This window comes from Pseudophryne corroboree, chromosome 6 (assembly GCF_028390025.1).
Source record: "Pseudophryne corroboree isolate aPseCor3 chromosome 6, aPseCor3.hap2, whole genome shotgun sequence".
Lineage (NCBI taxonomy): Eukaryota > Metazoa > Chordata > Amphibia > Anura > Myobatrachidae > Pseudophryne > Pseudophryne corroboree.
Window position 1 is genome coordinate 83,905,700 of NC_086449.1, and position 13,813 is coordinate 83,919,512.

Here is a 13,813-nt window from a genome sequence, read left to right on the forward strand (position 1 = left end):
GACAACGCCACGGCGGTGGCAAATATCAATCAACAAGGAGGGACAAAAAGCAGAGCCTGCATGCGAGAGGTGTCAAAGATACTCTTCTGGGCGGAGCCATGTCAGCAATCTTCATTCCGGGTGTGGACAACTAGGAGGCGGACTTCCTGAGTCGTCATGATCTCCACCCGGGGGAGTGAAGGGTTCCACCATCTGGTGTTCCAGCAGATCATCGACTGGTGGGGTTGCCCACAAATAGACATGATGGCTTCTCGTCTCAACAAGAAACTTCCCTGGTATTGCTCGCGGACCAGGGACCCTCAGGCGAGGGCAGTGGATGCACTGGTGTCGCCTTGGCCGTACCTGCTGGTCTACCTGTTTCTTTCAATCCCATTGCTCCCAAGAGTGCTAAAGCGAATCTGGAATCAAGGTGTCCAGGCAATTCTAATTGCCCCGGATTGGCCTTGGAGGGCGTGGTACGCGGATCTTCTGGACATGTCTGTCAAAGACCCTTGGCCTCTTCCACTCAGAGGAGATCTTCTTCAACAAGGACCGTTCATCTACTCAGACTTACGGCGACTTCGATTGACGGCATGGAGGTTGAGCAGAAGATCCTAGCTCACAAGGGCCTTTCCAAGAAGGTTATTGCAACCATGGCTCGGGCTAGGAAACCTGTGACGTCAAAACACCGTCATCATATCTGGAGGAGATATGTCTCTTGGTGCGAGGAACGCACGTACCCGCCTGCAGTATTTCACTTGGGACGTTTCCTGCAGGCTGGTGTGGATAAGGGCTTACGTCTGGGTTCCATTAAGTTCCAGATTTCAGGTCTCTCCATTTTCTCTCAGAAGAAATTGGCAGTGTTGCCAGAAGTTCAGACCTTTTTGCAAGGGGTACTCCACATATAACCTCCCTTTGTGCCGCCTACGGCACCCTGGGATTTGGATGTAGTGTTCAGATTTCTACAGTCCTCCTGGTTCGAACCTCTGATGACGGTAGAAGACAAGTACCTCACCTGGAAGACTGTGATGTTACTGGCCCTGGCTTCTGCTCGTCGTGTTTCAGAATTGGAGGCCTTATCGAGTAAAAGTCCATACTTGGGGGGTCATTCCGAGTTGATTGCTAGCTGCCGTTGTTCACTGCATAGTGATCAGTGTAAAAATCGGCTAATCTGCGCATGCGTATGCACCACAATGCGCACACGCAACGTACGGGTACAAAGAGAATTGTGGTTTTGCACAGGTTCTAGCGACGTTTTAATTCGCACTGGTGGCCGCTAGAAGATTGACAGGAAGTGGGCGTTTCTGGGTGTCAACTGACCGTTTTCTGGCAGTGTTTGGAAAAACGCAGGCGTGCCAGGGAAAACGCAGGCGTGGCTGGAGCAGGTGTGTGACGTCAAAAGCCATCCCTCCAACGTTAGAATCAACGCACACGAAGAGTAAGTCCAGGGCTGGTCTTGTTATGCACAAAATGTTTTTGCAAAGCGAAAATACACTCCCCGTTGGGCGGAGACAATGTGTTTGAATGGCTACTAAAAACTGCGAACAACTCGGAATGACCCCCTTGGTCTTTTATGAGGACAGAGCGGAGCTCCGGACTAGACAGCAGTTCCTGCCGAAGGTTGTCTCTGCGTTTCATCTAAATCAACCTATTGTGGTTCCGTCCAGTTCTGACGCTTCTGCTCCTCCGGAGGCATTGGATGTTGTGCGTGCCTTGAAGATATGTCAAGTGTACAGCTCGGGTCAGAAAGACGGATTCCTTGTTCGTGCTGTATGATGCGCAGAAAAAGGGTTGTCCTGCTTCAAAGCAGACCATTGCTCGTTGGATTAGGCTTACTATCCAACAGGCCTATGTGTCGGCAGCCTTTCCTTTTCCTAATGGTGTGTACACACGGTGAGATATTTTCTTACGATTTTGACTATATAGTCAAAATCATAAGAAAAGTTAGTGCAGATCGCAAGGTGAAAGTCACCTTGCGATCCCGATTCGATGCCAATGCGCGGCCCTGCCCAGTCAGCATCGCAAGCATAGATAGACTGTGCAAGCAAGTCAGTTTTGACTATCTCTATAGAAGAGATAGTCAAAATTGACACTTAGCCAAAATCGCACATAGTCAGTATCACAAGCACACTCATTATGTGCTTGTGATGCCGACCTAGCCCCTGTTGCATAGTGAGAATCGGGCATAGCCCGAATCTCACCGTGTGTATGGGCCCTAAGTCTCTAAAGGACCACTCTTCGAGATCAGTGGGCTCTTCCTGGGCAGCTGCCCGTGGAGTCTCGACCTTGCAACTTTGCCAAGCTGCCACCTAGTCTGGGAAGATGACTTTTGTAAACTTCTACAAATTTGATACCCTGGCCAAAGAGGATACCCAGTTTGGGCAGGCGGTGCTGCAGCAGTCTCCGCACGTTCCTGCACGTTCTGGAAGCTTTGGGACGTCCCCATCGTACTAGTTTCCCCCAATATCCCTTATGGATGCTAGAAAAAATAGGATTTTAATACCTACCGGTAAATCCTTTTCTCGTAGTCCATAAGGGATATTGGGCGCCCGCCTCAGTGTGTGGACTTTTCTGGAGGTTCTTGTTCTTGGGCGCCCGCCTCAGTGCATGGACTTTTCCGCAGGTTCTTGTTCTATAGTTACCTGTTCAGCTGTTGCACTTGTTATTACCAGCCATAGCTGCTGGTTGTTGTTTGAAAGTGGTGTGCTGGTGTGTAAATCTCACCACCTTTTCTGTTATCATGTTTCTACTCTCATATACAGTATGTTGTTTCTCCTTCGGGCACGGTTTACCTATAACTGCCTGTGGGAGGGGGCATAGAGGGAAGGAGCCAGCACACCCAGTTGAAGAAATTTAAAGTGCACTTGCTCCTTTGGACCCCGTCTATACCCCATTGTACTAGTTTCCCCCAATATCCCTTATGGACCACGAGAAAAGGATTTACCGGTAGGTATTAAAATCCTCTTTTCTGCTGCGGGGTACACTGGGCTCCACAAGGAAAGACATAGGGGTGTAGAGTAGGATCTTGATCCGAGGCACCAATAGGCTCAAAAGCTTTGACTGTTCCCAGAATGCATAGCGCCGCCTCCTCTATAACCCCGCCTCCCTGCACAGGAGCTCAGTTTTGTAGTTGGTGCCGCAGATAGTAGGCACATAACAGAGGGGCTGCTCTGGGCAGCCCTAAGAAGAGCTTTTTAAGAAGAAAAGTGAAGACTTCAAGGGCTGCAGCAGTGTGTACATGTCTTGTGACATTCACTGCTGCAGCTCCATCTCTCCCCAGCGGCGCTGTACACTCCCGAGTCCTGGTTGCCGGGTACCTACAGCAGGAGGCTCCGGTTTTCTTCTAACGTCAGGCACACGCGACGGGGGCTCTCCGGGTTCGCGTGGCCGCGCTTCGGGAGGTGGTGAGTGGGTCCCGCTCGCAAGACCCGTACTTTATCGCGATCCGGCGCGGTCAGTGGGAGGCGGGCCGCGCGCGCTGGCGGTGGACACTATGGCAGTACATGCGATCCCACTAGATCACCAGGGCATGGGTGCAGGTCAGGTTTTCTCTTAAAACAGTTTTACTAGTAGCCCACAGTACCTGGTGGTTTTTCCAGCAGGGGATAGACCTGGAGCCCCTCCCCCAGCCCCAAGGCGCCATTTCCAGCAAATGTTCCTTCCCTGGAGCTGCATATCTGTCTCTCCCTCACTCCCTGTCAGTGTGTGGGCGCCATTTCTCTCAGCTACACTGTTCCTGGGACTGCTTGCGCAAATCCTCCTGTGTAAAGCCACCTGGTTGTCAGCGCTGTGACTTTACATGACACTTAAGTATTCTACATGTCAATTAGACAGTGTTAGTTAAGAGAGTGCATTTAGTCAGGGTTCTCTGGTACAGGTACCCTGTGATATACATCCAGTTCTTACTGTGCAGTGTTATATCTATTGACTACATAGCTATAGAAGCTGATCCAGTGCAGTATTATTGTTAGTAATAACCTCTGCATTGTACAACTGTGACTATATGTGTGTGCATTAGCTTGCTGGGTGGTTTACATTTCGTGTCTCTCACTCAACTTGCTATCCCTATATTCTGTAACCTGAGGGGGGGCTTGGTGCGTCAGGTTTTATAATAATATAGGATATTCACAAGATATACTCTAATACGTATTTTTCTCTGTGATTTTAGTCACCATATCACTCCTGTATCCCTGCTTGTGCTGACTACACTGCGCAGGGGTTTGGGTAAAAGGTATTGTGCTGCTGCCAATTGTACTGTGTTACCTGATACTGCAAGTTATATCATGTCTGCTTCTGAAGGTAACGGTTCTGGGGCTGAACACACTGCCGGTGTTGCTGAAGCCACAGACCCCTGTGAGGAGACTATAGCAGCTGTGGGCTCTGGTTCTGGGGGCTCCTTGCCCCCCAGTGGGACTGTGGCAACGGGGGTACATAATGACCCACCGTGGGCTACTTTCTCCACGCTTCTACATACGCTAGTTACTAAACTAACACCCCCTATGGGACCTCCTATGCCGGTGCAACCGTATGTGGTCCCCGCAGCTAACCCGCCTTGGGCGGACAATTTATCTGCTCAATTGAAGAAGTTGAACAAGTCCTTGACTACTAAAAAGTCTGACCCTCACTCGCCTAAGACCAAGGGGTCCTCTAAGCGAGCTCTTCTCTCCTCACAATCCACTGCTGTCACTGACACCTCGTCTGATGAAGATGGCACTTACACTGACCTCACAGATTCTGACACAGATACTGTTGATGGGGAGGGTAGTTCACATGTGGATGATCCTGATCTTTTGGAGGCTATTAAGTTAATTTTACAGATTACGGATGATCCCGAGCCATCCGCCCCTCCTAAGAAACCGGATAGGTTCAAGTGTCAGAAGGTGGTTAAACAAGTTTTACCTCACTCTGACCACCTAGTGGATATACATCAGGAACCCTGGGAAAGAAGTTTGTGCCTCAAAAGAAGATGCTGGCTCGCTATCCCCTCGCGCCAGAGCTGTCTAAAAATTGGGAAACGACTCCTCCAGTAGACTCACATGTGGCTAGGATGGTGGTTTCCTCAGCTCTACCTGTCACTACCGTCACGTCTCTAAAAGAGCCTACGGATAAACATGTGGAGGGTTGCCTGAAAGCGATTTACACCTTCACGGGTGCTGCACAAAGGCCCACTATTGCAGCAACATGGGCTGCAGAGGCTATTGAAGCATGGGCCTTGGAGTTAGAAGCTGAAATCTCTTCTGACCATGCTAGACAATGCTTGTCATATATTGTCACAGCTTCTCACTACATTAAAGAGGCGGCTTCTGATGCCGGTATTCTAGCAGCCAAGGCCTCTACTACATCAGTCCTGGCTCGCCGGATATTGTGGCTGAGATCCTGGTCTGTGGATCTGGACTCTAGAAAAACCCTGGAGGTACTCCCTTTCAAGGGAGATATTCTGTTTGGAGAGGACTTAAATAAGATAGTGGCTGACTTGGCTACTGCCAAAACTGCCTGTCTGCCAAGTAACGCTCCTTCTGTGTCGAAGGCTAAAGGTACTTCCTTTCGTCCTTCAAGTAAAGCAAAAGGTCAGGCATACAACAAGCAGGACCGCACTTCCAAACCTGGTAAGCCGAAGCCCAAAAGAGCCTGGGTTGCCCGTCAGCCAGCTTCCCGGACCGATAAGCCTGCCGCATGACGGGGTGGGCCTCCCCCCGGGGGATCCCAGGGTGGGGGGCCGCTTCTAGGGTATACCCAGGAATGGTTGAAGACCACTTCAGATGCCTGGGTACGGGAAGTCGTCACTCGAGGTTACGCCATAGCCTTCAAAAACCGACCCCCTCATCGATTTTGCTAGACAGACGTCCCGTTGGACCAGACAAAGGCAAACACTCTACGTTCGGTGGTACAGACCCTCCTGGATACAGGAGTCGTAGTACAGGTGCCTCTTGCTCAGAGGGGCCGGGGGTACTATTCTCCGCTGTTTCTGGTCCCGAAACCGAATGGGTCCTCCCGGCCCATTCTCAACCTCAAGGCATTGAACAGGTTTGTGAAAGTTTCCAAGTTCCGTATGGAAACCCTTCGCTCTATAGTTCTGGCCTTGGAAACTGGGGACTACATGGTCTCCCTGGACATACAGGATGCTTACCTGCATATTCCTATAGCAGTATCACATCAGCAATACCTGAGGTTTGCGATTGGCAACCTCAATTACCAGTTTCGGGCGTTACCTTTTGGTTTAACTACGGCTCCGCGAGTCTTCACCAAAGTTATGGCGGTGATGACGGTGGTACTCCGCCGTCAAGGGGTCAGGATACTGCCGTATCTGGATGACTTGGTAATCCTGGCAAATTCCCCAGAAATTCTCCTACTTATCTGGATATGACTGTCCAGTTTCAACAAGCCCACGGGTGGCTCATCAACTGGAAGAAATCCTCCCTGGTCCCTGCTCAGAGCATGGTGCACCTGGGAGTGCTATTGGACACTCACAACCAGCGGTTGTTCTTGTCTCAGGAGAAAGTCCTGAAGCTTCAGGACAGGATTCGTTGCTTCCTTTGTCGTCCGCAAGTGTTGATACATTCGGCGATGCAGGTGCTGGGCCTCATGGTATCAGCATTGGACATGGTGGAGTATGCTCAATTTCACTCTCGCCCCCTCCAGAGGCTGATTCTAGCCAAGTGGGACGGCCTGCCTCACCGGATCAGGTCTCACATGATCTCTTTGGCTCCGGAGGTCCGTCTGTCGCTGCACTGGTGGCTCCAGTACCAACGACTGTGCAGGGGCCGCACTTCTGGATATCCGACTGGGTCCTGTTGACGACATGCCAGTCTCAGAGGTTGGGGAGCGGTGCTGGAGCAACAGGGTTGGTGGACCAAGGAGGAATCTCTCCTCTCGATCAACATTCTGGAATTGCGGGCGGTCTTCAATGCGTTGAATCTGGCCCAGTATTTAATTCAGAACCGTCCTGTTCAAGTACAGTCGGACAACACCACCACAGTGGCTTACATAAATCATCAAGGCGGCACTCAAAGCCGTTTGGCAATGAAGGAAGTCTCACGGATTCTACATTGGGCGGAACGCCATCTACCGGCCATATCGGCAATATTCATTCCGGGAGTCCTGAATTGGGAAGCGGACTTTCTCAGTCGTCAGGACGTACATGCCGGAGAGTGGGGCCTCCATCCAGAAGTGTTTCAACTCCTAGTGGAAAAGTGGGGCCTTCCAGACGTAGATCTGATGGCGTCTCGACACAATTACAAGGTTCCGGTCTTCGGAGCAAGGACAAGTGATCCTCATGCAGCATTCGTGGATGCGCTGGCGGTGCTGTGGAGGTTTTGGCTGCCGTACGTGTTCCCTCCGGTGTCACTCCTGCCCAGGGTATTTCGGAAGTTCAAGCAAGAAAGAGGAATTCTGCTTCTCATAGCTCCAGCGTGGCCCAGACGGCACTGGTTCTCAGACCTGCAGGGCCTATCGTCAGAGCGTCCAATTCTACTTCCACAACGCCCAGACCTCCTCGTTCAGGGCCCCTGTGTCTACCAGGACCTAGCCCGGCTGTCTTTGACGGCGTGGCTCTTGAAGCTTCCGTCTTGAGGGCTAAAGGGTTTTCTGAGGCGGTCATTCAAACTATGTTGCGGGCCCGGAAACCGGCTTCTGCTCAGATTTACTATAGGGTCTGGCATCCTTACTTTGTTTGGTGCGCATCTAACGATTATGACGCTTCCAAGTTTAGTATAGCCAAGTTGTTGGCCTTTCTTCAGCAGGGCCTGGACTTAGGCCTGCGTCTGGCCTCCCTCAAGGTTCAAATATCTGCCTTGTCGGTGTGGTTTCAGAGAAAGATTGCGACCTTACCTGATGTGCATACCTTCACTCAGGGTTTGTTGCGTATCCAACCTCCCTATGTCCCGCCTGTGGCTCCTTGGGACTTGTTGGTGGTTTTGGAGGCGTTACAAGAGTCTCCGTTTGAACCTCTTGGTTCAGCTGACCTTAAGTGGCTTTCCCTTAAGGTGGTGTTTCTGCTGGCTATTGCTTCAGCTAGAAGAGTGTCGGGTTTAGGTGCCTTGTCTTGTAGTTCCCCATATCTGATATTTCACCGTGACCAGGCGGTTCTTAGGACTCATCCCGGATACTTACGTAAGGTGGTTTCTTCGTTCCACCTTAACCAGGAGATTGTGGTTCCGGCACTTGTTTCTCCTGATCTGTCTCCCAAAGAGCGGTCTTTGAATGTGGTACAGGCTCTCCGTATCTATGTGAAGTGAACTGTTTCTATTAGGAAATCTGATTCTCTATTTGTGCTGTTTGGATTTCACAAACGGGGCTGGCCTGCTCACAAGCAAACTTTGGCCAGATGGATTAGAATGGTGATTGCACATGCTTATGTGAGGGCTGGTCTATCAGCTCCTGCTCACATTACGGCCCATTCTACTCGGTCTGTTGGACCGTCTTGGGCGGCCCGCCGTGGTGCGACCCTTGAACAATTGTTCAATGCGGCTACGTGGTCTTCAGTGAACACGTTCATAAGGTTCTATGCCTCCGATACTGCCGCTTCCCAGGATGCTTCCTTTGGACGCCGGGTTCTTGTGCCAGCTACAGTGCGTCCCCTCCCATAAGGAACTGCTTTAGGACATCCCCCTATGTCTTTTTCCTTGTGGAGCCCAGTGTACCTCGCAGCAGAAAATGAGTTTTATGGTAAGAACTTACCTTTGTTAAAACTCTTTCTGCGAGGTACACTGGGCTCCACAAGGCGCCTACCCTGACGCACTTAGCTTCTTTGGGTTGGTATGGCATTAGCCGCTGACACTTCTCCTGTCGTGAGAGTGTGGTGTATGTGGCTACTAACCGTTGTCGTCTTTTCCTGCTACTGCATTGGGCTGGTTATCTAAAAAACTGAGCTCCTGTGCAGGGAGGCGGGGTTATAGAGGAGGCGGCACTATGCATTCTGGGAACAGTCAAAGCTTTTGAGCCTGTTGGTGCCTCAGATCAAGATCCTACTCTACACCCCTATGTCTTTCCTTGTGGAGCCCAGTGTACCTCGCAGAAAGAGTTTTAACAAAGGTAAGTTCTTACCATAAAACTCCTTTTCCCATTTACCGATGAAAATATTAGTTGTACCTCCGGTAAAAGCAAAAAAACAATATGTACGTGGAGCCTGCCTCCACCAGCGATTCCTTCACTTCTAAAAACCCGCACTTTAGTAAATTTACCCCTACGTTCCCTCTCTTATACTCTACTCTATTTCTCTGGTTCAACAGAGGAGTGTTGTCATCTCATGGAAGCAGAAACCTGTCCATTCTTGTGATTATGCTAGTGGGGGCAGGATTGTATGTAATGGGCAATATTCTGATGTGCAGAGGTGAACAGAGAACAGCTGGAAGCTAGAGACTGATGGTTATGTAGTGGGGGGTTTTCCTAGGTGAAAAATTGGATTTTTCGTTCTTTTTGGGGTGAATTGGGATTCGCCCTATTCAATAGCAGTGCCGTTTTATCGCCTAGGTGAAAAATTCAGCAGGAGCAAAAAACATGTGGATAGTCGAATCCACATGTTTACTCGCCTGCGCTGGCGAAAACGCGGGCTGTTTTTGACGATTTTGAGGCATTATCCATTATCCATAGCTCTGATATTACCAGAGTAGACTGCATACCCCCATAAGACTCCCAACAGCACATGTTGATATGAGGAGGGGAATAGAGGCAGTAGGAAACCAGTGACTGTTATATAGTAGAAGTTGCAGGGTCCCCAGCAGCGCAGAGTAGTGATCTGAAAGAATGGAATAGAGGCAGAGGAAAGCCACAGACTGAGAGTTCTATAGTAGATGAACCAGGGTTATGCAGCAGCACCGAGCAGTGATATGAGGGGGGGAATAGAGGCAGCAGCAAGCCACAGACTGAGAGTTACATAGTAGGTGAAGCATGGTAACGCAGCAGCACAGAGCAGTTATGTTATGCTGTACTTGTCACACTCATGCAAATGGTGATGTCGAACTGATTTTGCATGTTGATATACAGCTACAAAGCAATACAATAGGAATAATGCATACATTTAATTTACTCTCTCTTCTATACTATTTCCCTAACTGGATCTAATTTTCAGTCCACTATGGAGGAGAGATTGCTCAGCCCATCAGCATTGACAGCACCCAGCACTCAAAGATCTTCATCTGCAACTATCTATGGAGCCTCTTGTCCACAGATTGGTGACTCCGCTTCCAGTTTTATTTACACTCGTTTTTTAAAATATAATTGTTATTTATTGAAAGCAGCAAGCAATGTATACACGTTTTATGTACGTTTTCCAATAAATGTAGTTATTTGGACATATTGGTTTTCTCTCTTATTGTATAATACTGAATGAACACGTGTGTATATAGCAGCGAGGGTATATACTAGCGGAGGCAAGCTTAGGGTGTAGGGAAAGGGAATTGTGTATCTGCATGTATTCTAAAGTGAGGGGTTAATTCCGATCTGATCGCTTTTTCGCACAGCGGGCGATCAGGTCCAAACTCTGTGTGCACTGCAATGCGCAGGCGCGTCGGACAGCTACAACGGGCATCGCCGGTCAGCGGTGGCATGGCGCGAAGGATCCATTTGCACGGGTGTATGCAACGTGATTGACAGGATGAGGCCGTTTGTGGGTGGCATCTGACCGTTTACAGGGAGTGTCCGGAAAAACGCAGGCGTGTCCAAGCGTTTTGAGGGAGGGTGTCACGTCCGCTCCGGCCCAGATCAGCAGGATTCAATTGCACTGGAAGAGTAAGTCCTGGGCTGCGCAGAGACTGCACACACTAATTTTTAGCAGCTCTGCTAACACATAGGAACGCACACTTACATAGTGCAAATACACTCCCCCTGTAGGCGGCCACTATCTGATCGCAGGACAGCAAAAAAACGCAGCCCAGCCATCAGATCTATATTACCCCCTTAACCTATATTCCCTGAGTACAAGTATCTTATCACTTCTATTGCCACAGGTGGTGGTGCAGTCTTAAATCCCTGATACTCCTGAGTATAATAACAGGCAGTGAGTGCTGGTGGTGGTTTACCCATCATTGGTGGTGTGGGTGATTCAGTCACTGCCATCAAAGTTACTGTGTACTGTAGGTACCCTCTTCCGTTTCAGAAGGCTGAATTTGGGCTGGTGGCAGCTGGGTCGTCGTCCTCTGAAATTAAGGAGGAAAGTGTGTAAGTATTGTGCTGTGTTTTGTTAAAATTGATTTCTCATACGTCCTAGAGGATGCTGGGGTCCACTTTACCATGGGGTATAGACTGTTCCGTAGGAGCCATAGGCACGGTAAGACTTTTTCAGTGTGTGAACTGGCTTCTCCCTCTATGCCCCTCCTCCAGACCTCAGTTAAGAAAATGTGCCCAGGCAGACTGGTCGCATTCTAGTGGAGCTCTATTGAGTTCTACTAAAATACTTTTGTTTAGGTTTTTTATTTCTCTGACGTCCTAGTGGATGCTGGGACTCCGTAAGGACCATGGGGAATAGCGGCTCCGCAGGAGACAGGGCACAAAATAAAAGCTTAAGGATCAGGTGGTGTGCACTGGCTCCTCCCCCTATGACCCTCCTCCAAGCCTCAGTTAGATTTTTGTGCCCGGCCGAGAAGGGTGCAATCTAGGTGGCTCTCCTGAGCTGCTTAGAATAAAAGTTTAGTTTAGGTTTTTTTATTTTCAGTGAGTCCTGCTGGCAACAGGCTCACTGCATCGTGGGACTAAGGGGAGAAGAAACGGACTCACCTGAGTGCAGAGTGGATCGGGTTTCTTAGGCTACTGGACATTAGCTCCAGAGGGACGATCACAGGTTCAGCCTGGATGGGTCACCGGAGCCGCGCCGCCGTCCCCCTTACAGAGCCAGAAGAGACGAAGAGGTCCGGTGAAATCGGCGGCAGAAGACATCCTGTCTTCAGACTAAGGTAGCGCACAGCACCGCAGCTGTGCGCCATTGCTCTCAGCACACTTCACACTCCGGTCACTGAGGGTGCAGGGCGCTGGGGGGGAGCGCCCTGAGACGCAATATAACAGTATATACCTTAGGTGGCAAAAAGAATACATCACATATAGCTCCTGGGCTATATGGATGTATTTTAACCCCTGCCATTTTTACACAAAAAAAGCGGGAGATAAGGACGTCGTGAAGGGGCGGAGCCTATCTCCTCAGCACACAAGCGCCATTTTCCCTCACAGCTCCGCTGGAAGGACGGCTCCCTGACTCTCCCCTGCAGTCCTGCTTCAGAATCAGGGTAAAAAAGAGAAGGGGGGGCATTTTTGGCAGCAAATAACGATAATAACAGCAGCTATAAGGGAATAACACTTATATAAGGTTATCCCTGTATATAAATATATAGCGCTGGGTGTGTGCTGGCAGACTCTCCCTCTGTCTCTCCAAAGGGCTAAGTGGGGTCCTGTCCTCTATCAGAGCATTCCCGGTGTGTGTGCTGTGTGTCGGTACGCGTGTGTCGACATGTATGAGGAGGAAAATGATGTGGAGGCGGAGCAGTTGCCTGTGTTGGTGATGTCACCCCCTAGGGAGTCGACACCTGACTGGATGATTGTATTTAAACAATTAAGTGATAATGTCAGCAATTTGCAAAAAACTGTTGACGACATGAGGCAGCCGGCAAATCAATTAGTGCCTGTCCAGGCGTCTCAGACACCGTCAGGGGCGCTAAAACGCCCGTTACCTCAGTGGGTCGACACAGACCCTGACACAGATACTGAGTCTAGTGTCGACGGTGACGAGACAAACGTAATGTCCAGTAGGGCCACACGTTACATGATCACGGCAATGAAAGAGGCATTGAACCTTTCTGACACTACAAGTACCACAAAGAAGGGTATTATGTGGGGTGTGAAAAAACTACCAATAGTTTTTCCTGAGTCAGAGGAAATAAATGAGGTGTGTGATAAAGCGTGGGTTTCCCCCGAAAAAAAAAAAAACAGCTAATTTCTAAAAAATTATTAGCATTATATCCCTTCCCGCCAGAGGTTAGGGCGCGTTGGGAAACACCCCCTAGGGTAGATAAGGCGCTCACACGTTTATCTAAACAAGTAGCGTTACCGTCTCCTGATACGGCCACCCTCAAAGAACCAGCTGATAGAAGGCTGGAAAATATCCTAAAAAGTATATACACACATACTGGTGTTATACTGTGACCAGCAATCGCCTCAGCCTGGATGTGCAGTGCTGGAGTCGCATGGTCGGATTCCCTGACTGAGAATATTGATACCCTGGATAGGGACAATATTTTGTTAACTATAGAACATTTAAAGGATGCATTACTATATATGCGTGATGCACAGAGGGATATTTGCACCCTGGCATCAAGAGTAAGTGCTATGTCCATCTCTGCCAGAAGAGCGTTATGGACGCGACAGTGGTCAGGGGATGCGGATTCCAAACGGCACATGGAAGTATTGCCGTATAAAGGGGAGGAGTTATTTGGGGCTGGTCTATCGGACCTGGTGGCCACGGCAACGGATGGAAAATCCACCTTTTTACCCCAGGTCACTTCACATCAGCAGAAAAAGACACCGTCTTTTCAAACTCAGTCCTTTCGTTCCCATAAGTACAAGCGAGCAAAAGGCCACTCCTTTCTGTCCCGGGGCAGAGGAAGAGGAAAAAGACTGCACCATGCAGCCGCTTCCCAGGAGCAGAAGCCCTCCCCTGCTTCTGCCAAGTCTTCAGCATGACGCTGGGGCTTTACAAGCAGACTCAGATATGGTGGGGGCCCGTCTCAAGAATTTCATCGCGCAGTGGGCTCACTCGCAAGTGGATCCCTGGATTCTACAGGTAGTATCGCAGGGGTACAAACTGGAATTCGAGGCGTTTCCCCCTCGTCGGTTCCTGAAGTCTGCTTTACCA

At 49.8% G+C, this 13,813-nt stretch overlaps 1 protein-coding gene across 5 annotated transcripts in view; it reads left to right on the forward strand.

The window, feature by feature from the left end:
- SPC24 (SPC24 component of NDC80 kinetochore complex) overlaps positions 1-10,268 on the forward strand; it is a 61,286-nt gene extending 51,018 nt beyond the window's left edge. For all 5 annotated transcript variants that reach the window (XM_063931389.1, XM_063931385.1, XM_063931386.1 and 2 more), the window contains one exon: positions 10,046-10,268. In XM_063931389.1, the coding sequence (XP_063787459.1) occupies positions 10,046-10,152 (107 nt within the window). In that variant the 3' untranslated portion in view covers positions 10,153-10,268. The remainder of the gene's footprint in view (positions 1-10,045) is intronic.
- Positions 10,269-13,813: the final 3,545 nt, after the last annotated feature.